Source organism: Miniopterus schreibersii (genome assembly GCF_964146895.1).
Source record: "Miniopterus schreibersii genome assembly, chromosome: X".
NCBI classification, from domain to species: domain Eukaryota; kingdom Metazoa; phylum Chordata; class Mammalia; order Chiroptera; family Miniopteridae; genus Miniopterus; species Miniopterus schreibersii.
Window position 1 is genome coordinate 13,476,818 of NC_138104.1, and position 26,081 is coordinate 13,502,898.

General features: G+C 36.8%; 1 protein-coding gene across 1 annotated transcript in view; it reads left to right on the plus strand.

Moving 5' to 3' along the window:
• The window catches only part of TENM1 (teneurin transmembrane protein 1), a 711,536-nt gene that overhangs the window by 448,818 nt on the left and 236,637 nt on the right, over nucleotides 1–26,081 (plus strand). The window contains exons 9-12 of the mRNA XM_081125839.1: nucleotides 1,777–1,929; nucleotides 17,894–18,093; nucleotides 19,344–19,554; nucleotides 24,987–25,088. Coding sequence (XP_080981965.1) covers nucleotides 1,777–1,929; nucleotides 17,894–18,093; nucleotides 19,344–19,554; nucleotides 24,987–25,088 — 666 coding nt within the window. The remainder of the gene's footprint in view (nucleotides 1–1,776; nucleotides 1,930–17,893; nucleotides 18,094–19,343; nucleotides 19,555–24,986; nucleotides 25,089–26,081) is intronic.

A 26,081-nucleotide genomic window follows, 5' to 3' on the forward strand; every position in this document is an offset into this window, starting at 1 on the left:
TAGTAAATCGAATCCTAGTATCTAAGTGTGGCATTCAGTGCCCTCCACAATTCAGCCCTAACCTACCCTTCCAGCCTTAACTTCCACTACCAACTACACATAGCTAACTTGGACCAAACCGCAGCAACTTCCTTTGCCTCAAAGACATGTGGTGCTTTACAAAATCATTTTGTGTACAAACTGCCCCTTTGCCCCACCCGCTGCTGTCACCTACACATCCTTCAAGGTCCATCATTATATCATCTCTGATTGGCACAGCCAATTTTAATCTATTGTTCTTTTAATCCATTTCTTTTAAAAACAAAAATTTCTTTTCCCCCATATGGCAAACATCACACATATTCACTGAAGAAAAAAAAAAACAGACAATACAGAAATCATAAAGAAGAAAATTAAAACCCTCCATCAGCCCTCCATGCTGTTATCATGATGCAGTACAACCTCCCAGCCCTTTCTTCCAGACATCAACACATTTACACACACACACACACACACATACACGATATAGATTGTACTATTCATACTGTTTAGTAGCCTGATGATTTCATTTGATGCATTATAAATATTTACCATGCCAATATGTAGTCTTTTGCAACATGATTTACTAGCCATGTAATCTTGTATTATTTATAACATCACCAGTTATTTAATTAATCTCTTTTTTATGAATATTTAGATTGATCAAACTTGGTATTAGTTTTAAATAGTACAATGAATAGCTTTGTAGTTTGATACACACTCATAGTTAATTCATAGAAATTGAATTGTTGGGTAGAAGAGTAAGCCAAGTTTTTAAGATTTTTTTTTTAAACTGGTACCACATTGCCTTCCCAGAAGGTGGTTTTTAAAAAATACTCTCATCAAGACTTGGCCATTGTTGCTCAGTGGTTAGAGCATGGCCCCACACACTGAAGGGTTGTGAGTTCAATTCCCGATCAAGGACATGGATCTGGGTTGCAGGTTCTATCCCTGGACCCAGTTGGGGTGCGTGTGAGAGGCAACCAGTCGTGTCTCTCTCACATCGAAGCCTCTCTCTCTCTCTCCCTCTCTCTCTCCCTCTCTCTCTCTCTCTCTTTCCCCTCCCCTCCCTCTCTCCCTTCCACTCTCTCTAACATTGGAAAAATATCCTTGGGTGGAGATTAACCAAAAAATAAAAAAATAAAATGCTCTCATCAAGAGTGTATGAGAGTACCCTTTTCCTGCACACTGATCAACACTGAGTATTTTTAAATCCTCTGATAGCAATTTGAACTTGTATCATGTCAGTTATTTCGCATTATATTATAGCTCTTTTATACTTGTATTGCTTCCAACTCCTACCTTAATAGGCATCTAGATTTTAACATCTGCAGCAGCTATCATAAGACCTTGTGTTTCTAGGCACTCAGGAAGTATTAGGTGAACTAAATTGAATCCGAGGCATAGTGCAGGTCTCCCATATTCTCGCAATAGCCTGTCCACCATCACTCTGCAGTTTCCATATGCAAACCAGAGGCATGCCACTAAGGGAAATGTAAAAGGAAGGGGTCACTGCACTGAGTAGCGGGGTCCAATCCCATTGTAGTTGTTTAATTCGTACTCCAAGTTCTAATCCTCAAAAATCTTAACAGCTACTTAGAAAAGTGGCTACAGGTATGATGCAGTTACGTAATCCAAGTTGCTTGGACTAACTATAAGAACACTGATCACAATGTTTTTGGGTGCAAAGGGACAGTCGGTTTAGAGACCTGTGCAGCGAGTCTGGAGTAAATTCACATATGGCTTGTTTTCTTGCAGCAGTGCATTTGTTCGGCCTGACTTGGCAGTTGCAACCGGTTGAAGGACAGCTCTATGAAAACGGAGTTAGCAAAGGGAACAGAGGGACCGAATCCGTGGATACCACTTACTCTCCAATTGGAGGAAAAGTTTCCGATAAATCAGAGAAAAAAGGTACAGTGATCAAAGTGATGCATTGATTATTGATTACTTCTCTTTTAATTTGGTCATTAGAGCCAAATCTGGGACAGGCTCACTTCACATTAAAATTCTTGATCACTTGAAAGAAGTCTTCCACGTGAACAGAATAAATACATGTAAATGGCTTCTGAAAGCGGATTTTCCTTTCTCTAGTGCCTTGAGTATAAACCAATTAAACTTTTCAAATATGTTGGCAATTTTGAAAATAGATAAATATTTACTGGATGGAGATTTCAATACAATGGAAATTGCATTTCACATATAACTACCCTGAAGCAACATGGGATTTTGATTAAGTTCTCGGTGTCCAAGCCCAGCATTTATATATAACATTTTACAAAGGGTATATGGAAATTTCTTCTGTTTATAATAAGAAAAAGCCTCTTATGCTTAATATAAGGGTGAATGTTTATGTCAAAGTGTGAAAACATGAATTTTTTCTAGTTAGGGGACATGAATTCTTCCTGGTTGAAGAAAAGAAAAGAGCACTTTGAGTACTGAATTGTTAAATTTAAACCACATAAGCTTGAACTGCCTGACTCATTTACAATAAATGCCACAGTACCAGCTCTCCCAACACCTTATTCACGTTGAATGATCTTAGTATTAATATATAAGCATTGAAAATAGATGGAAGTTTGTATTATAATTTCTCTTGAAATAGGGTTCAGTACAGAGGGACTTGGGCCACGTTCAATTCAAAAAGTAAAAATTGAAAACAAAATGTATAGCTAGCACTATGCTAAATATTTTTAGATCATATACAGGGTGTCCCAAGAAAATGTATACACAGTTTAACAGCCAATAGCTCAATTCTGAAAATGAAATGTATTTTAATTTCATGATTTTAATAACACTGCCTTTATTATTATTCAAAGTGTGTACACATTTTGGGGGGACACCCTGTATAAACATATGAGTGAATGAATGATCCAAAACCTACCCTCAGAAAGCTTACAATTTTATAGGGGTGGTAAGAAAATTTTATTTTGGTTCACTAGTTGCAAATAAAATATTTCATTTTCTAGTTGTTTGGGTTTGCTACTCATTACTTGTGTTTTTAGTTTCTTTGGGTGATCATTCGTGGGTATTGTTCTGTTTTTGTTTGCTTTTAAAAAAGTAACTTTGCTTTTGTCTATGCCTTAGTTAAAATTAATGATAGGGATTAGGAAAACATTATGGTTTGTTTCAGTTTTCAATTCACGATGCAGTTTGCTTTATTTAGAAATATTGTTTCTAGCCCAGACTGACCTTTCCTAGCAATTTTACTGTTGCTGCTGAAAGGGTTTGAGGGTAGTATAAGGGTCACAGGTGGCAGAGGAAAGGGTTCTCAGTACTCTTGGTCTTGGACTTTTTCTCCCTTCTCTCCTACTATTCAATTCCTTTATATCATCTGCAAGTACAAGAACCACCACTTCGTATCATATGCCTGGGGGCTTCTTGCCATTCACACTGAAAATCATGAATTAGCTGTTTGAGGAAAATTAAATGTGCAAGACAGCAGAAGGTCATCACATAGTTGTGAAGGGCTTCAGACAGGCCTTCCCAAGAGCTGCCAGTTGGACATGTGGATCATTTTGAGCTGAAGACAATTGAGACCCTGCAGCCTCAAGAGAAACTTTTACCTCTCCCTTAGAGAATTTAAATTTGGGGCCTTGCTCATAATAAGAGTTATCACCAGAAATAACTTTTTATGACCTATCTGTAGGGCAGGGCAAACTTCTAATTACTGAACATCTGCTCTTCTTGTCATCCTGCAAATTACCCTCCTCCCCTCTGAAGCTTCAGGGCATCCTACCTCTCCCTTAGCAAGGAATGTCATATACCTTGTTTTGTCTTCTGTCTCTGAACCTCTCATGTAGGTTCCCATACATACCAAATTAATTAAATCTCTTTATTTTCTCTTGTTAATTTGTCTCATGTAGACTTAATTATTAGACCAGCCAAAAGAACCTAGAAGGGTCAGGAAAAATTTCTTCCTCCCCCAACAGTTGTCATTAGAGCATATTCAGTTCTGTATTTTAGCTCAGATCTAAATAATTCTTTTTTTTTTTTTTTTAATTCTCACCTGAGGATATATTTTTCCATTGCTTTTCAGAGCGAGTAGAAGGGAGGAAAGGAGGGAGGGAGAGAGAGAGAGAGGGAGGGAGACATCGATGTGAGAGAGACACATCTACTGGCTACCTCCTGCATGCGCCCCAACCAGGGCCAAGCCTGCAACTGAAGCATGTGCCCCTGGCCAGAATAGAACCTGGGACCCTTCAGTCTGCAGGCTGACACTCTGAAGGGGAGCAGAATTTGTCACCCCCAAATTTGCCTCTGTGTTATAAGGATTATCATGAGCTGAAAAGAGACAGCATAGAGGGACAATGAAACACTTTGCAAATTACATCTTACCGGGAAATTACAAATATAAAACAGATAAGAGCCACATTTCTCTTGATGAAATGGGGGGAGGGGCAGATTCCTGCCACACTTTTCCCTCCCTGCCCCCTTTTATTTCTTTGTTCTCCATTCTCTTCTCAGTTGCTAAGGCTTTGACAAATGCTGGGTGAAACTCAGTAGGACTAGCTCATTGCTAAAGTGTATGCATTGAGTCAGTGAATTCGAAATCTGCTGTTAAGGAAGGACAATTAGCTATTCTGAGTAAAAGTAGACATATTTTTGCAAAAGGGGTATGTATACTCCTGGAAAGTGCTTGAACTGCATGTCTGTAGAATTTGTAAACCACACTTGCCATTTAAAGTACTTGTGGAGAATTCTGTTGTAATTCAAATAATTAATTCCCAGTTTCCTGCCTTATAAATTTGGATTTTGACATGTATGTAACAATAACAGTCTGTACTTAGAGAGCATTTACAATTTCAAAATACTTTAATGGCTTTTATCCACATAACAGTTTTATGCTGTAGCAGCTAATTGTTAGCCTTGTTTTACAGTTGAAAAGGAAAACATAAGAAGGTTAAGTGACTTGCCTGGCATAATAGACTTAACTATAGGCAGAGCTTAGATTAGGAGCCAGTCTCTTCTTACTATTAGCTCAGCACACATCTTTGGGCCTTTTCTTTTGAAAAACATTTTTTCCTCAAAGCCAATTGTTTTAGTAACAGCTGTCTTGATTAAAGATCTCAATGCATATAGCCAAATGCATATCCCTACCCTAAGAGTATTTGCAAATCTTTGATTTGCAAAACCAAAGGTCTAGGTTCAGCAAGCACCCTCCTCCTCCTTAACGCAGAACACACACACACACACACACACACACGTATGCATGCACACACACATGCAAGTACCCTTAGGAACTGAAAGTTAAACAACCGTACAAAATGTACCTTTTATTACCTCCTTTCATCACAGGAGGGGTGCGTGCACACGTGTTGCTTAATTTTTGGCTTTTTTTTTTTTTAACTTGCAAACTAGTTACAGTGCAAGCAATGTATGCAATGACAGTTGTGGACCTTGAATAAGAGGTTGAATTCTAAACTTACTTAGTTTCACTCATATTTAGTTCACAGACCCAGTCAGTAGATAAAGATTCATTTGTTTCATGGCACTGCACCACAAACCAAGAGCCGCACCAGCCCCACCCAGCTAATCATGGTGAGCTTGGATAGAACAATGTCTTGCAGTCTAATTCTGTGGTTCTCCAATATTGGCTCATAGGAGATGTGGATATTAAAATGCACTCAGCTACCCTTCGAGTCAACCCAGAGTTTCAGTATCTTTTACTTAAAGGATATTAGAGCCCAGGACATTGTGGTAGAATTGGGAATAATTCATATAAGCACAACAAACCACATGAATAAAATAGTAGTAGAGCACTAACAAAGACAACAATGTTGGGAGTGTAACATTATTATTGTTAAACATTGATGGCAAATTACAGTAAATGTCTCCTATAATGCTATATAGATGTTTTCCTAACACAAGGTTTCAGGGGGCCCAGCTAGAGTACTGCAGCTTGTTTTCAACTATATTAAATCACTTTATCAATATACTTCAGTTTTAACAAAAGCTTTTCTAAAGCATGCTGGAGACCTTGCTTCTAAAACAGATTTATGGAAAGGGTTCACTATGCTAAAAGGCAAACTTATTTACGGTATAAAAAATTCATGTTAAATGTTCCTGGTCATATATGTTTAATGTTTCATTCTTGTTTCATTTTAATCCTCATTTTACTTTTTATTTTTTTAACTAATACACACCTTTTCTGCGATGCCATAAGGAATGTGTCTGTCCTGTGGCCCCTCTAGCCCAGTAGCCTGCATCTGACAGGGCGCTAAGGGGCACGCTGCAGAATGGCATATTTATCCTGCTGGATTAGTCCTTCAGAAGCTGGGGGAGCTTACCATAACATCTTTATAACATCTTAGTTTTTTGGAAGAACCAGGCCATTGTAGAAATTTATCAGCCATTCATATGTCTAGTTCTGTTGAGTATCCATTTATATCTTTCAGCCTCGATTACTTTTGGAGGAATTTCAAACATTTAGTAGCTTTTTCATGAAGTCAAAGGTGATTGCGCTATGTAAACTATACATTTGAGAATAAAGTCCTTCAGTTCCAGGATTGAATGCCCAGGCCTGCATTTTCCCCTTGTACAGCTTTGACAATCCCATAGAAAATAATCACACATTCTTTCTCTGCCTTCACCTTTCTAATATTAAGAGCCTTTGGTTTTCCTTCTGTACTCTCCTTGTAACTCCTATTTTCCCTTTGTCATTGTAGTTGCCTTTTCCTGTCTCCATTATTATATATCTTACTGAAGGCATCCTGACCAGAACCATACACAGATACCATCATCCCATAGCCAGTGGTTTAGAGAGAGAAAAGTAAAAATTTGGATCATAAGAGAAATAATTTTTGACCACCTCACCTCAGACCCTTCATTAAAATAATATCAAGGGGGGGGGGGAATCTTAATATTCAGAAACATAGAAGCCCATTCTTTTTAATGCTATACTAGTCAAGGAGCTATTTTTACTGGACTGAGTACTTTGGAAGGTTAACAAATGAAGCAGAAGACATAGATTTTGCCCTTGAGAAAGTTCCCATTAAATAGGAGAGCTGGAAGAAACATGCCTGTATGTGCACACACAATGCAAAATATTGTGTAACTGTCATACAGAAAGAGAAATAAAATAGCTAGGTGACTAAGAGGCTTAAAGGAAAGAAGATGAAAAAATGACTGTTATCATAGAAGTAGTTTGAGCTGGGCCTTGGGAAACAAGAAAAACCCACCCCAGCTGACCTTAAAGAGTACATATTTAGGAGAATGGAATAATAGAGTATAAGGGTGAAGTGCAGATGGTAATGGCCTTCCCCTCCCTCCCTCCCTCCCTCCCTCCCTCCCTCCCTCCCTCCCTCCCTCCCTTCCTTCCTTCCTTCCTTCCTTCCTTCCTTCCTTCCTTCCTTCCTTCCTTCCTTCCTTCCTTCCTTCCTTCCTTCCTTCCATTTTTCTTAAAGAAGAGAGGTTTGTGCTTGTTTGAAGACAATGAATAAGAAAACTATAGAAAGGGAGACATTGAGGATGCCAGTAAGAAAGGACATAAGAAGGGACCAGAGTCCCTGGGTAGGAGAGAAATGGAGGGAGGAGCCTCAGACATAAACTTGGACACTAAATTGTATGGCATGCTGAGTATGAAACTGGCATTTTGATATTTTGAAAATCAGAAGGTAGGGGTTCCAAGAGAGGGCACAATTAGGGTTCAATAAGTGCTATGATCTATTATGATTATTGTTACTCTTATTATTATTACTGTCTGTAATGAATTTTGTTTGTGAGAAGTTTTAATTTGATATTATTGAAGATTTTCTGGGTTCCAAAAAGGTAGAATTCAAAGGCTGTAGCAATATGACAACCCATGAGAACTGACTACCTCTCTTTCCCAGGCACAAGATGATATACAACCTTTTCATTACTCTCAACTCCAGTATAAGTGGGTCATAATATATTATCTTTATTAAATATCTAGTAAGTCAATGGCAAGAGTTTAGACAGATGTGACTGCCCTGTCCTCTGGGGACCCATTCTAAGATACAAAAGAAGGAGCTAGGTAAAATGATCTATTGATCTATGACCAGTTGTCCTGCCACCATCCCAAAGTCCAGAATGATTTGATTATAATAACTTACATAAAACAAATATCTAACATTGTATAAAAATATAGAAAATAAGCATCACTGCTGTGTACTACCAATTACACGTTCTAAAAAGACTGGCCAGGACACAGTTCAGCTTCTGGGTAACAAGTGACCTTCTGAAAACACTTGGAAACACACCGGCACTCTTGTGACAGTGTATGAAAGTGTGTGTGTGTATATGTGTGTGGGCTCTACATGCCAATTTATAACTTCTAACCATATTTTTTGTAACATCTTTGTTGAGATGTAATTTTACATACCATATAATTCACCAATTTAAAGTGTATGATTCATTGATTCTTAGTATATTCAGAGTTGTGTAGCTATCACCATTATTTAATTCTGGAACATTTTCATCATACCAGAAAGAAACCTCATAGTCTTTGGCAGTCATTCCATATCCTCACCTCTCCCCAGCCCCTGGCAACCACCAGTCTCCTTTATGTTTCTGTATATTTGCTAATTTGTATATTTCATACAATGTGTAGCCATTTGTGTCTGGATTCTTTCACTATGCATGTTTTCAAGGTTTGTCCATGTTGTAGCATGTGTCAGTACTTCATTCCTTTTTATGACTGCATCCTATTTCATTGTATGGGTATACCACCTTTTGTTTCTCCATTCATCAGTTGATAGATCTTTTGTGAATTTTCACTTTTTTGATGTATTATGAATAATGCTGCTATGAATACTTATTTAAAAGTTTTTGTTGGAACATCTGTTTTCAGTTATCTTCAGTATATACTGAAGTGTGGAATGGCTAGGTCATATGGTAATTCTATGTTTAATTTTTTAAAGAACTGCCAAACTGTTTTCCAAAGAAGTTGCAACATTCTATGTTCCCACTAGTAGTGAATGAAGGTGACCGTTTCTGTACATCCTTGTCAACACTTCTTATTGTCTTTGGTTTTTATTTTAGCCTAGTGGGTGTGAAGTGGTATCTCATAGTGCATTTAATTTGCATGCCCTTGACAACTAATGATATTAAGTTTATTTTTCTGTACTTGTTGGCCATTTGTATGTCTTCTTTGGAGAAATGGCTATGCAGATTCTTTGCCCATTTTTCAATAGGTTTGGCTTCTTAAAGTATACAAGTCTCTTATCTGATGTATGATTTACAAAAATGTTCTCCCATTGTGTGGGAGAAAAAAGGCGGTCTCTCATTTTCTTGATGGTGTCCTTTCAAGCACAAAAGTTTTTAATTTTGATGAAGTCATATTTATCTATTTTTTTCTTTGTCATATATGCTTTTGATGTCATATCTACGAAACTATTGCCACATCCAGTGTCACAAAGATTATGCCTACGTTTTCACCTGACAATTTTATAGGTTTACTCCTTAAATTTAGATATTTGGTCTATTTTGAGTTAATTTTTGTGCATAGTGTGAGGGAGTGATTCAATTTCACTTTTTTGCTTGTGGATATCCAGTTGTCCAGTGCCGCTTGTTGAAAAGACTATTCTTTCCTCCATTGAATTGTCTTGGTGCCCTTGTTAGGAAAATCAATTGATCATAAATGTGATGTTTTATTCCTTGACTCTCAATTCTGTTCCACTGATCTCTCTCTCTCTATATATGTATATATCCTAACGTCAGTAGCACCTGTCTGAATTACTGTAGCTTTGTAATAAGTTTTGAAATCAGAAAGTGTGAGACCTTCAGCATTTTTTTACAATTCTTTTAGTTTTTCTAGGTCTCTTGCATTTCCATATAAATTTTAGCTCAACTTGTGCATTCCTGCAAAAGTGAGAGTTGGAATTTTGATTGGGATTATATTCAATATATAGATCAGTGTAGGAAATACTGCCATCTTAACAATAGTGAAATTTGTTGATCCATGAACATGGATGTCTTTCCATTTATTTAGGTCTTCTTTAATTTCTTTCAATGATGTTTCATATTTCTCAGTGTAAGTCTTGTAACTTCTTTTGTTAAATGTGTCCCTAAGTGGTTTTTGGTTTTGCTTTTTAATTCTTACTCAAGGAAATGTTTTCATTGATTTTTTTTTTTTTTTTTTTTTTTTAGAGAGAGAGAGAGTAAGGAGAGAGAAAGAGAGAAATAAACATCAATAAACGAGAGAAATTTCGATTGGTTCCCAGGCACACCTCAACTGGGGATCAAACCTGCAACCTAGATATGTGCCCTGACCAGGAATCGAACCGACCACTTTTTGGTGTACAGGACAACACTCTAACCAACTGAGCCACCTGGCCAGGGCTCTGTCCCTAAGTTTTTCATTCTTTTTGATGATATTATAAATGAAAAATTTTCTTTAATTTCATTTTTGGATTTTTCATTGCATGTATTCCTATTCATTAAGTTTTGAATATTATTTTTGCAAATGGCAATATTATTTTTAAGAAGGTATTTTATTCCATGTTGACCCATGACTCTGAGTATATGTTTGAACATGTAACAATGTGATGATAAATTTGAGTTTTATATCAATTCTTGTTTCACCAATTAAATTCAAAGAGATAGGCTACTTCCTGTACCATTGGTAATCAGTATACTGAGATTCTGCAAACATAATTTATATTTTACTGTGTGAGATTATATGTCAAGTCAAGAGAGCCTAAAATTTGGAAACTAATTTTTGTGAATACTGTATTACTTAATGGTCAATAGACCACACCAGAGGAACTGGGAAACTTTAAATTTTTTTACGAAAGTAGAAGTTATTGCAATGAAATTTAAAGAAATCCTTCTCACAGGAGAATTATGTATTTTAAATTATATGTTCAACAAATAGATATACAGAGTCAATATGCAATTAAAAATTCGTCCTATAATTAAGGGTAAGATTTTAACAGTTCCACTTCACTTCTGACTGAGAAGATGTATACAGTACTAAATAAGCTACTGTCCTGGAATTTGAAGTCTTTCAGTGTCTGTACCTAACTCTTTACACTTACACAATAATGTATTTCTCAAGTGTAAGATTAGTTAATGGACTTTTGTACACAATCAGCTATCTATTGTCAATGTCAGTAAGACAGAGGGATTTATTTCTAAACATATTTTATTTACAGTTAATTCCCAAAGGTCTTTGTGTGCAGATGGTTTCAATTCTACTCCCACTGTATCCTTGTACTGAAATGTCAGAATAACTTATCAACATTACTAAATAAATGATCAAGCTTACTATTTTATTAATTCATACAAACAATATTTATCAAGTGCCTATTATGCACAAGGTTTATTCTTCCTTTTCTTTCTCCCGCCTACTCCTGGGTTATATAATGGGTATGAAAAGCCATGTGTCATACACAATCTGGAATATGTGTCCCTGAAGAATTGAGAGTTGAATACACATTTCTCTTCAACAGTTCATAGAAGGAAAATGATACAAGGCCACATAAATGGAAGGGATAGGTTTACACTGTCCTTTTTTCATCTCTTCACTGCTTTTGATCACAGGGAGAAGAGGTTGATTTCACTTCCCCATTTTGTTTCAAGCACTGATATTCTAAATTTCACAAAGGCTTGTTACTGGGAAACAATTATTATATTTGAAGGAACACAAAGAGGATGGTACATAAATCATGAAACACACTAGGACTAATTCAGGTGAAAGGCCATGCCAAAGTAATTTGATTATGCCTTTTGAAGATTTGGAATGTGCCATAGGGTGACATGAAGGGCAAATATGATCTTAAGGTGTATTTCTTTGAACAACATTTCCTTTATTTTTAAAGCAGTATCTTCTTAGCTTAGATAATTTTCATGGAATTTGAAAATGTCTTTAGAAGGCTGCTAAGATTACTGTCATGGAGAATACCACAGCCTTTAGCCCTAGTCATTTTTATATAAGGACCTGACAGTGAAATCTCTTTCATGACCATGTGTCAGTATCTTCTGCTAGCGTTCCACTGAGTTGTATACAGAATCACTGAATACAGCATGCCTGGCTATATTAAGTAGGAAAAATAAGTGTATATGTCCAGAATGTAGTTATTTCCCCACTATCTGGTAAAGACCATGTTATTAATAATCATATTATTAGTATTTTAGGTATGTGTCTACGTCTAGATATAATGAAGCCTTGATTTAGCCAATACAGCCATTGCATGCAGTGTCTGTCATCAATTCCACGCCTCTGTGTTTACCTTCAGGTGGCTTGACCTTGTCTTCTTGAACTTAACACCCATCAGTTAGTTTGCCATCCTTCAGCACAGCCTGTCTGCGTTGTTTTTTCCCACTCAGCAACTGGTGCTTGTGTTATAACCAAAAAAGAGAGTGCTTAGCTCAAACTAAATTTGTGGATATTGGTGAGACTGTGATAACTACAGTACCACAAAGTATTGTATAATCCGTGGCTCCCTGCAGTCCATCTTGGATTTGTGAAAGGAAGTTACTAGGAAATACAGTGTTCCTGAGCCTTCTGATATACTTCAGTAAAACAAGTGATCAAATGAAAATCAAAACATGAATATTACGAAAACCGTACCTTAGTGCTATACACATTTTAACTTTGCTGCTGCCAATTTGCAAATGAGGAATCAAAGTTAATGTTAAGTTTGGCCAAAATTATTCCACTTACCCATATTGATGCAGAATTTCTTCCTAAAATCACATTACATGCTGTTTTTCTTTTTTTTTTTTTTCTTTTTAAAATATGTCTTGATTGATTTCAGAGAGAGGAAGGGAGAGGGAGAGAGGGATAGAAACATCAATGATGAGAGAAAATCATGGATCAGCTGCCTCTCATAAGGCCCTCTGGGGATCAAGCCCACAACCCGGACATGTGCCCTGACCGGAATCTAACCTTGACCTCCTGGTTCATGGGTCGATGCTCAACCACTGAGCCACACTGGCCTTGCCCATGCTGTTTTTCTGCACGAAACTTTTTCCTTTTTAGTTTCCCACTTTGAGTTACATTAAGAAAATAATGAAATAATAAAGAAACTAATAATCACTACATTGTAATTCATAACTAATTTAGAGAGAAAATAAAATGGGGCCGGCTATTTAAAATGGGGCCGGCTATTTAGTGATCTAAACTACTAACAGGGTGATACTTTCCTTTCTGATGCACTGAGCTCTAAAAGGTTAGAGGCTGTGAAATTTTCCATCTGTAAGCTGTGAGAATCCCTCTTCTCTAATACCAACTCACTGCAACTAGCTTGCTTTGTTATTTGTATTTAAATTACAGTCCACATGTTCATTCATGTTGTCATTTCTCTTCGCCTACCTTGCCTTAGCTATGATGCAAACTCTCAAAGGGTAAGACCATCTTCTGTTAAAATTATTTTTATAAATGTCTTACGATTCTATGCTTCAGATATTTAGCAATGCTAATAACCAGGAAACTCCAGCAACATAACTTCACAAGTTTCTTTTGATTTAGTGAATAACATTTAAGTAGCCTCATTATGCAATATATGGTGCTATAAAGTGCAGACAGAAGAGATGGTATAGCATTTGGTAAGGCTCGTATATAAAGGTTAATGTCCATCAGCCAGTTTCGCCTTGATTTTTTAGAAATGACAGTGTCTGTATTCATTAAAGGCTGTTTGCAGCACCTTTAAAATAGTGTTTGCTAAATTTAAATCATTTAAAATTGTTTGATATTTGTAATATTGTTTGCATGACCGAATGATGCATGTTATGAAGCAATAAAAGCCCCCAATGAGGAAAGCAGTTGGACAAACTGGACATTAAATTGAGAACAGAAGTAAATGTCCACATAAACACGGCCTCTTAATTGCCTGCTCATTGAAGACATTTGTCAACTTCAGGACTTTAAGAGTTAATGTGTAATCAACCCTTTGGGGACCAACCTGTTCTTTCTGACATGGGAAAAAGTAACTTTCAGTGAAAAATAAGGTCCTCAGTTGGTCATTCATCATCTCAAAGGGCATATTTTATTATAAATGTCAATTCCACAAAATTATGTGTCCTGTAATACATAATTATGTTCAGAATTGCATTTGAAATGTATTATTAACAGTTAACAGTGAACATTCTTAAAATAGTTATTACTCTTGGCCTTAACACAAAAAGCAGTAATGGAGGTATTTCAGGGAGCTAAAAGCTATAAGGTATTGGCCTCTGAATAAAGCCACTGCAGGTGTGTTTCTTAATGGGGAGTTAATTTTCCAGCGAATGAACACAAAGGACAGAGACCATGTGTGTTTTTAAACTGTGTTTGGCATGGAGAAGGAGATGATGGCTGAAAAATATAAAGGCGGTGTGGAGTGAGGCCAAATTGAACTTTTCCTCCTGAGGCTAATCCTCTTTGCTCAAGATCAAGGCAATCCTCTTGTATCCGGTATCCCTTTTCAACCCAACCACCACATAACAAAGAATGCCACAGAAATATATATTAAATTAGCACATCAGAAATCACTAAAGAAGATGGCAATAAATTACAAAGACCTGATTATCCAAACTGACCCTCCTCTCACACAAACCATCTCCTTCTAGCATTCTTGTTTTTACTACCAACACTGAGTCACCGAAACTCACAATTATGGGGTCAATTCCAACCTTCCCTTAGCCCCCACACCTAGTGTCCCGGTGTCCGAAGAACTTCGCCTCTTTGTCTGTGGGCTGTGGACCACTCAACATGGGCATTAGTGGGAACTTGTTAGAGGTATCAAATCTCAGACCAACTGAATCATAATTTGCATTTTAACAAGACCCCCTCTTATGCCCACTCAGGTTTGAGCCGCGCCGCTCTGCTATAGGATCTTCCTTTACATTGTCTTTCTTCTTTCCTTTTTCTTCCCTTTTCTTCCTGGGGAAATAACTTTTTATTGTTATAATTCTGTTTTAGATACATTTTTTGTTTTAAAAAAACACATGTAATTCGATTTTACTTTTTGATTCTGAATGATGGTTCTTTTGTTTTAACACATGTTTTGTTCCTTGCTCTTTGTTTTAATTGTAAGTATAGATATATGAAAGCTATCTTCTTACTTTCATGTTTTTTAATTAACCATTTTAGTCTGGGCCTTCCCTTTCTTGCTTTTGTTTAAACTATTTTTATCTCAGTATTATTTTCTCTATGCTAGTTCAGAAAATGATTGCTTTGCTTTTTGATATTTATACTTAAAATTGCAATCAGATTTTTAAATATATAGTACATTAATTAATATTTGTACCATTCTTCAGGATCACCCACTCTTACACTTCCCAGATACTATGTGATTGTTTTTCACTTTATTGAAGAATAACTGACAACTATAGTTGTATTATATTTAAAGCGCACAACATGATAATGTGAGGAACACATACATTGTAAAATAATTACCAAGATCAAGGTAATTAATACATCCATCACCTCACATGGTTAACACAGTCAACTCCCTTTGTGCATGGTGAGAATGTTTAAGCTTGACTTTCAAGCTGTAGTTGCCATGCTGTACATTAGATTCTCAGAACTTCTTATTACTGGGAATGAACCCTTTCACCTATATCACCCCATTTGCCCCTCCTTCCAGCCCTGGCAGCCACCATTCTATTCTCTGTTTCGATGAAAATCATTTTGGTTTTTTTTTTAGATTCCACATATAAGTGATACCATTCAATACCGGTCTTTGTTAGGCTTAGGCTTATTTCACTTAGCACAATGCCCTCTAGGCTCATCCATTTTGTTGCAAATGTCAGAATTTCCTTCCCTTTTATTCTATTTTGTGTACGTGTGTGTGTGTGTGTGTGTGTGTGTGTGTGTGTATGTATCACATTTTTTTATCCATTCATCCATTGAAGGTCTTTTAGGTTATTTCTATATCTTGGCTATTGGGAATAATGCAGCAATGAACTTGGGTGTGCACATATCTCTTTGGGATCCTTATTTCTGTTTCTTCCAATATATAACCAGGAGTGGGATTGCTGGATCATACAGTAGTTCAATTTTTAATTTTTTTGTGGAACCATTATTTTTTTCCAAAATGACTCTACCATTTTACCTTCCCACCAACAGAGTATAAGGCTTCCCTTTCCTCTACATCCTCAATAACATTTATTATCTCTTGCCTTTTTGATAATAACCAACCTAAAAGGTGTGAGTTGATATCTCATTGTAGTTTTGATTTGTATTTTTGCAATGATTAGTGATGTTGAGCACCTTTTCATATACCTATTGGTCATTCGTGTGTTCTTTGGAAAACTGTCTATTCAGGTCTTTTACTCATTTTTTATTTGAATTATTTGCTTTTTTGTAATTGAGTTGTATGAGTCTTTATATATTTTGGATATTAACCTCTTTTCAGATATATAGCTTGATAACATTTTGTCCCATTCTGTAGGTTGCCTTTTCAATTTATTGATTTTTTTCCCCTTTGTTGTGCATACTCTTTTTTAAATTTATTTTTTCTTTATTTTATTTTTTGCATCACCATTTATCCCCTTTATACACTCTTCCACCTTCACCCCCACCCCCCCGCCTCCGGCAATCACCATACTGTTATCCATGTCCATGAGTTCTTTCTCTTTTTTTTTTTTTTCCTCAGTCCTTACCCCCTTCCCCCACCACTCCCACCCCACCAGAGCTGTCTGCCTGGTCTCTATGAGTCTGCGTCTGTTTTGCTTGTTAATTTAGTTTGTTCATTAAATTCCACATATGAATGAGATCGTATGGCACTTGTCTTTCTCTAACTGGCTTATTTCACTTAGCATAATGTTTGTTTGATAGAGTCCGACTTATGTTACAGTTGGCTAGAATGTACTTTTTACACATGAACTGTTGGGCCCACCCTAAATTTACACCTTCATGTCATTTCACCTGAATTATTGCCCCATAATTCCTCTATCCTTCTTGTGTTTCCCTGTTTAAATCATCTTATCTTCTGCCTTAAGGTTAGCCTTTCCAATGTATCCAGACCTCTCCACTCTTCTTAAAAACCTTCAGTGGCTTTCCATTCTTTCTTAAATAAACCCTTTAGGACTGACACTCGAAGCCTTATAGAATATGATGCCATCCTTTCCCTCCCACCCGATCTCCAACTGCTCTTCTATATATACACCTTAGCTTTACTGTAACCTCTCCTCTTTGTTTTGGTTCGAGGTGTTCCTTCCATGTGCAACAACTTTCCCAACAGCTCTGTTGAAATCCTTTCCCTCTTTTAAGGCCCATATTCAATACCACATCCCATAAAGACCCTTTTCTGATTCATTCAGTTATTGAATAAATATGTACTTATCACATACTATTTATCCACGTTCTCCTAGTTACTGGGCATAAAGCAATGAACAAAACAGCCACAGCCTCATGGGGCTTATATTGGATTGAGAGAAACCAGGCAACAGACAGTAAATAAGCAAAACAGGTTATATGTTAGGTGATGGTAAGTGCTAAGGAGGAACATAAAGGAAGATAAATAGCATAGGGACAGCTAAGGGTGAGAAGTACCCTCCAACCAAATACCTTCCCCCCTTTGAATAACCAGAGTATTTACTTTCTTTTACAACATGGTTATTTGTGTACTTGTCCTATTTCATCTCTTATATTCAAAGCTCCTTGAGAGCAAGAACTGCATCTGACTCATCTTTGTATCTCTTGCAGCTTCTGAGGCAGCATTCAGTAAATAATGGGTAAAATGAATCAAATGATGAAAATAAATGCAATAGTAGTTTAATAGAAGGGAGAGACTGATATAGTGGTTGGTTAGGGAGGGCTCCTTGGAAAATATTTAATTTGGGTTAAGCTCTGAAAGATGGGTGGTGTGGGGAGGAAGAAAGAGCTTAAGTAAGTCATTTTGATGTATCTGTTCTTGAAAAACTAAAAACTGTTGCGTTATAAGCTAAGATTAATGTTATGTTTAATTTTGTTTATTTTTAAAATCAGTATTTCAGAAGGGACGAGCGATAGACACCGGAGAAGTTGACATTGGTGCCCAGGTCATGCAGACCATTCCACCTGGCTTATTCTGGCGTTTCCAGATTACTATCCACCATCCAATATATCTGAAATTCAATATTTCTTTAGCCAAGGACTCTCTGCTGGGGATTTATGGCAGAAGAAACATTCCACCTACACACACTCAGGTATTTGATATTACAGGTACTTCTTGACCCTTTCCAAAGGTGGTGGGATGACTAGTTCAGGGTTTGTGACTTGCAACATGCATGGGAGTCAAAGGTGAAGGCAGACATCTTTGCAATGAGCAAATATCCAGAATAATCACACTGAAGCGAATGGAAAAAAATGCCATTAAGAAATCAGGAACCATATTCATCAAAGCAGATTCAGAAAAGGGAGTTGAAGAAAATAGTCTTCAAACTTGAATTCTGTTTCCTGGAACAGGATGATCATGAGCCTTTCCAACCCCCTCATCTCACTTACTATGGTGCCCACACCCCCTTTGCTGGTTCCATACATCTGTGACCCCTTGTCCCAATTAAGGAATGCATATCAATAATGGAAATAAGTAAAAAAGGCAGGTTTTGTCTTATAGGTAGAAAAATTTCCATGTTATTGTTAATAACTCAAACGTGTAACACCTCTATGGTTTACAACGCCCTTCTGTAAATCTTAGCTACCTAATTTCTCTCATTTTCTTTTCCTTATCTCTGTCTTTCATGATCCCATTTGGGGCCCTGCTCCATCTAAGAAGTAGCAGAAGGAATCACAGCCATCTGGGGCTTGCTTTGTTTTCAGCAGATATAACTGCAGCCCAAACCGTACCTTCTGGGTCAGACTAGGCAGGGGATTAGAATGCCATTCAAATGTGACTGTTGAAAAAATGTTCAAGGACACATGTGCTTGTCCACTGATTAGGAATAAAAGGGAGGGTGTCCTTTGACTATCTAAATATGCTACCACAAAAATAGTAAATTATGATGAATGTTCTCAGATTTTGCCTATTTATTCATCTGTTTTTAAATACATAAAACTTTTTAATTTGTAAGGAAGGTCACAGTAACATTTCTGAGGAGAATGTGTGGTTTTAATTATCTTCTATAAGATACTTTAGTAAAATATCAAGATTCTCTAGCATAATACCAAACAGGATATTTTTCTATGTCTTGGTTTATTTCTTTTTAAATCACTGTTTTGAATACTCCAAAACTGAAAGGCTTATAACATTTATAAGTATGGTGGGTTTTTTGTTTTTTTTTTTTCAGAATTAATAATATACTTTTGGGTTTAAATTTACTTAAAAGTATATAACTTCTTCTTCCTCTTTGCCTGCCTCCAAAGCATAAGGGTATGAAATAGAGCAATTGTAGTTAGAGATGTTTGTCAGTCGAGAAGTAAAAGTAGAGGCTCATATTTGTGTTTGTATTTGTTCCAGTTTGATTTCGTAAAACTAATGGATGGAAAGCAACTGGTGAAGCATGACTCCAAGGGCTCTGATGATACCCACCACTCCCCTCGGAACCTGATCTTAACCTCACTGCAGGAGACAGGTTTCATAGAGTACATGGACCAAGGGCCTTGGTATCTGGCATTTTACAACGATGGGAAAAAGATGGAACAAGTATTTGTGTTAACTACAGCAATTGGTAAGCTAGCTGTCTTGGGTATTATTTTGATAGTTATATTATTGACAGTATAACTCTAGAAAGACACAGTCAATGGTTAAAGTAATACAGATGTTATTTAAGCTTATTGCTCATTCTGCCTGAAACTCATTATTCAGGATAGGTCACGATGAGAAAGGCTTATATTGTTGTCATTAATGTGGTTTAAATGCTGATGAAGATTTTTTAAAAGCTCTATTATTTGCTGCTATTTTAGAATACTTGCCATGCACTGTGTTGTATGTTTTCAGTAGAAATAACTACTCTGTCTACATAGAACAACTTCAGTGAAGAAAGGTCTAAGCAGGGGAAGCTCTGTTAATTCATGGTCTATTAAAAACAAAAAGCAAATAAGCTCATATGCATGACCTATGGACACAGATAATAGTGTGGAGAGGGCCTGGGGGGGGTGGATGCAGGGTGAAGGGGATCAATGAGGGGAAGGAAGGGGGACATCTGTAATACTTTCAACAATAAAGATAAGTTTAAAAAAGAAAGTTAAAAGGGGAAGTCACAGAAACATATATATAGTGTGTGATTCTGTTCATATAAAGCACTAAAACCTGCAAAACTCAATAAAATTTGTTTAGACAATCAAAAAAAAAAAAAAAAAAAAAAAGCAAATAAGCACCTTTTACAATGGAAAACCTAGCATCAGTCCAGTTCTTCTTTACAATTCCAGATTCTAGAACCAACCTTTAAGGTTTCAAAATACAACCGAGAATATACGGAGAAGAGTCTGAAAGAATAACTTGGGTCGTTCAGAGCCCTTTCTTTTAGAATGTTTGAGTTGAAAAATCATCACAATGGCTCTTTCAGTGTTCTCAGGGTCTTTTAAAACATGTTCTTTTTCATACAGTGTCTTCAGCACTCTTATTCACAGTTCACCCTAGTTACTCACAGACATCTCACTCTTGTCATTTTTTGGGTGAATTCATTCCCCTTGACCCTTTGTGTGAATAAAGCTGAGCTTTTTAGCAATTTTAGAGCCCTGAGGGTAAACAACTCATTGACACAGTAGTTTATTGTGTGAATGTTCTTAAAACCACTTGTCTTTTCAAAGAAAAGGAAATGTTTTACAGCTGTCAGTTTTCTATACAGCTCTCGCCACTTTACCCTCTTAGTTAACCTGTTCAACCATATGTTTACGAACATGTATTGACTGTTAATAGATATACCATCTGCTCTTTATAACAATTCTGTTCTATTTTTACTTGATGCTGAAGACCTTGAGTCAGTAGAGAATGGTATTCCAGCCATAAGATTATCAAAAACTTTCTTCTAAAGTAGTCAGAAAGGTAGTAAAAGTGCACTGATGATTTTTCCCCCTAGAGAAATACTTTACTGATTTTATATCTTCAAAAGAGAAAATGTTTTTTAAATTGGAAAAAAAAAAACTATTTTAAGTCAGGGCACTTTTGCTGTGCACAGACTTGTTAGGGTAGATTCAACGGAAGCAGACCTTTCACGATATTTTCCTATCAAGGCCCAATTTTAATAAGGCAAATGCCAGTGAGTTATGAGAGGATGTGTTTCTCCTAAGAAATCGAGCAATTAGAAGATCTAAAATACCTGTGGAGATTTTTCTCTCTTCCAGTTATCCTTACCTCTAAGCTTAAGTTACAACACTAACCAAACTATTAACCTTTGAAAAAATCAGTAGATCCAGAAACATGCTTGGAGTTTTTTTTTCTCCTGTCCCTTACTTCCTCCCAAAAAGAACCTGACCTTTGAAATACAAGTGTTATTATCCAGATACTAAGTTGTCACTTTTCTATGCAACAGCATACTTGTTTTTTCCTTATGCAAGTCAGTTTGTTTACTTTTCTGTTGTCTTTCAAAATTAGGAGAGAAACATTTTTCCTGTAATTCTACTTAGAGAGAATCCAAGTAAATTTCTAAAAAAATGAAAAGCGTATGTTACTTACTCTAAATTCTCCCCATTAATTTGTAATGTTTTTATAATTTATCTCAATTTCAGTAAAAAGAGGCTAAAATGTTTGCTTAAATAAAGGTTTGTGTGAGTTTAACTATTCTAAATGCTGCTTATTCTCACTCTATTCATAACACTAGAATCAGTTGATTAATCTTAACCCTATTTGGCCTGCTACTAATAAGGCTCAAGACAGTATTAATAAGCAACATTTACTGAATGACTAACATAGGTTAGCCCCTGCTCTATATTAACACACACAATTTTCCAGTAGTATGGGCAGAGTTGTCAGTATCTGCTAACCTCAGCCCATCTGCTCTGGATTATCATCATCTGTGGAGGGCAACTCTGCCCCGAGCACTATACTAGATGCTTTACATTCAGTTATCTGGTTTGATTCCCATCACAACCCTGATAGCATAGGTATAGTGACAGTTATATTACAAATAAGGGAACAAAGGCTTGGAATCAGTGCATAATTTGTTAAACTCTCACAGTGAGCAAGTGGCAACATTGAGATTTGAGACACCCAGTATGTCTGATTCCTAAACCATGCCCTTTAGACCATACTCAGTCCATAGATTATTCATTACCTTCAGTTTCTCTTATGAGAAAACCTGCCAGAAGCAAAACTCATTCTCAGTGCAGACGCAGATATGAAGGGGCTTTAGACTCTCGTGTAAGAACAGAGTTATAAGCATAGAACTTTAAGATGATTCTCTACTCTAATGAACTGGTGTTTAAGAAGTGATTCTGCAGTAAGATTAAAAACATAGAAGGCAAAGTTTCCTGGAGGCCAACATAAATAGATAAATACTTTTTTTTTTTTTTTTCCATTACTGGCTGTTTATGTGATCCTGCTGTAGCCGTCCTCCTCCTGGAGTCCCTAGACCATCCCAATGTCTCTTTTATACCCTGTAGAGATGGCAGCTTCCAAAACCTCCTATATTGCCTTTTCTTCTCATTTGCATTGCTGGTGTTAAGCTCTGTGCTGCAGTGTGGGCCCAGAGACAGCTTTTAGATAAGTCAATAAGATGTAGGGATTTTTATTTATTTTGATAGCAAACTTTATTAATTTTTTTTTTTTTACAATAGCCACATTCCCACAAGACTACTTCCCTAAAGTTGTCAATAGGAACTGGTGAGAAATTAAATTCAACTGTATTTACTTTGAAAAACTTCCTCCACGGCCTCCTATTAACCATCCAGGGCAGGGGAAACCCAAATGTAGATTTAAAAACTGCTGCTGCTACTTAGTACAAGAAAGCTAGATAAGTAGAAAATAAAGAAATAATTGTTCCATCTTAGAATGAAAAAAAAAAAAAAAGACTGTGCTTTTTCATAATGACCTTTTCTATAAATTGATAATTTTCTGAAAATAACAAATGTTTTTATGAGTTAAAAATGGTTAGCTCTTTGTCAAATATTAACATTCTTACCAGCCCAGTTGTAGTTCAGAAATGCCAATTGTCAATTTCTTATCTGTTTCAGTTTTCTAAGACAGGGATAAGAGAACAGATCGTCATAAAGCTACAAAAGGCTATCCGATGTATTCACATGTGGTGGAGAAGAAAGATGCCCTCTCATTGATAATAGGCTGGCTGTCTACAAAGCCACTGGATTCATTCTCAGCTTTCTAAGAATCCCCCAATTGGACTAGATACCATTTTCTTCCTCTTGCATTTGTTCTGCTCCAGGGCAGAACTCCAAGTGTAGATCAGAAGCTCTCTATCTATGGAAGTTTATTTGAAGCATTGGTTCTCAGTGCTTTGATGACTTGGGTACCTGCAGGATCACCTGCTGTATTTGTTAGTATTTAGATTACTGGGCCACAGTCCTCACAGACAGATTCCGTAGAGCTGGAGTGAAGCCCAGGCATCTGCATTGTAAGAGCCTCAAGTGATCCTACTGACACAGGTGGTCGAAAGGCCTCAACTGAAGAAATGCTATTTCTTCACCCTCATTATAAATTCTCGTAGTGCAGAGGAAGATGCCCAGGCTACTTCCTAGAACATCTCCTTCTAATTGGAAATAGCTTATCCAAGTGGAACTAGATGAAGTAGATAATTTGGATTGAAAAGGAAAAACTGGTGCATATGAGCAGTATGAGTTTAATAAACCAAAACATAAAACTCAGAATCCAAGACTGCTAAGTATAGAAAACTTACAGAAAAGAGTAATGAGAAGATGATTTTTAAAAAACATACACGAGAGTAAAACATACATATCATCATAGTTCATGGACTTGGAATTTGATGCTATTATATACATGAATACAATTTTAAATTAGAAACACTTTTTAAATTTTTAATTAATTTTTATTGAGGTAACATTGATTAATAACATTACATACATTTCACATGTACAACATTATAATTTTTTTTTAAATCCTCACCTGAGGATATGTTTTCCATTGCTTTTCAGAGAGAGTGGAAGGGAGGTGGGGAGAGAGAGAGAGAGACAGACAGACAGACAGACAGACAGACAGACAGACATCGATGTGAGAGAGACACATTGACTGGTTGCCTCCCGCATTCTCCCCAACCAGGGCCAGGGATCGAGCCCACAACTGAGGTACATGCCCTTGGCCAGAATTCAACCTGAGACCCTTCAGTCTGCGGGCCAATGCTCCAGCCACTGAGCCAAACCAGCTAAGGCAACATAATTTTTAAAGTCATTGTCAGACTGGCTTTCATATAACTTTATACCTTTTCAGTCAAAACACCAGAAGACTTACTCAAGTTCTTTACAGTGCACATCTTTATGGCACCAGAACTACCTATGGGCACCTTTAAAACCGTTTCAATTCCCCTAAAACCTATTTTTTTCTAAGAATGGATTGAAGGGAAATTAGTGGCAGAGGAATGATAAGCATTTACAGTCAAGAAAGCATTTCTCAACAAAATACTTAGGTTCCAAAGCTTTTAGTGGTGGTGAATTTAATATGAACACTTACTTTAAAAGCCTTCCATTGTCACTTATTAATGAAAATGAAATACTGATTATTATATTTAAGCTGTAGAGATAGTAGATTAAACATTTGAAGGTGCTAGAGAAGACAATTTTATTTGCTGCAACCTAAACTTTAAAAATAAACAGTAGGTTTAGTCTTCTTGTTGCATTTTTAAGCCCATTTTGCTTTTAAGAAATGTCCTATAATCCTAGTACATTTTTTACTTTCTCATGAATGTCTCATGAGAATACAATTCATCTAGACCCTTTATGCACTTTAGAGATGAAGTTGGTTTTTAGTTCCACTCTTGAATAGCCAATTCAGCAGCTCTAGGGTGCTTTTAATAATTTGGAACTGCATGTGACATCTTACAGAAATCTCTGGCATCTGGTTTTAAATAGTAAGTGCTCCATAAACAGCAGAGGGCAGGAATGTTATGGGCCCAGAGTTTTTGCAATTTAAAAAAATTAAGGACTCTGTAGGCTGTAGATTTCTTCATTTTCTTTTTCTTTTTCTCTCTCTTAATAGAAATAATGGATGACTGTTCAACTAATTGCAATGGAAATGGAGAGTGTATCTCTGGCCATTGTCATTGTTTCCCAGGATTCCTTGGGCCTGACTGTGCTAGAGGTAATGTTGTTCTGTCATTCTGATTGACTTAGGAAAATGTACTCCAGTTGAGAACTCGAGAGGAGGAGTGACAGTAGTGGTCATAGTAGCAGCAGCAATAGCAGCAACACTGCCCACTGCCACTACCGAAAGTTGAGCACTTATTCCGCCAGGAACTGTTGTAAACACTCTGTGTTATGTCATTTAATTCCTGCTTCCCAGCACAGTCCTGTGAGGTAGATCTGCTATTATCTCAGTTTTATGGACAAAGAAACAACCTCATGGAGGTAAAATAACTTAACCAGGGTTACCTAACAGCTGGGATTTGTACCTCGATCGTCTGACCCCACCACTACATGATACTTTGATGTCCTGCATAAACTGATTCATAATGGATGGACTTTAAGAGTTGGGCAAGGCAGATGATTGCTTATGCACACCCATGTAAACTGGATGGAGTGGGCAATCACCTAATGGGCAAGTAGCCTAGAAAGTGAAGACTAGAATGTCAGAAGTTAAACTTAGCCAACTTTACTGCTTCCTAGACTTGCCCACAGTTTAATAGGCTTACAGTTATGACTTTAGAGATGTTTTCTGCCCATTTTTTTATGTGTTCTTAAAGTTCTCAGTTTGCTAATACTATCATCTCCGGTTTCTCAGCCACTTGATTTCTTTAGGTTAAATTCTATTCAATAGAGAATTCTATAGCACTTGCTAGATTCCCAGTACCATGATAGGTCTTGAGGAGGTGGGGGCAGCAGTGGAGGTGCTGGTATTAAAAAAATAAGACAGAAGATACAGGCCCTGCCCTCAAGGAGCCCACAGTTTCAATAGGGAGACGAACAGTGACAGCAGAATAAGTGCTCTACTGAAAGTCTGCTCTACTGAAAGTGTATTATGGGAGTAGACGTCTGTCCAGCATAGACCTCTTTAAATGCATGACCTTTTATTTTTTTAATTTTTATTTTTTTAAATATATCTTTATTGATTTCGGATAGAGGAAGGGAGAGGGAG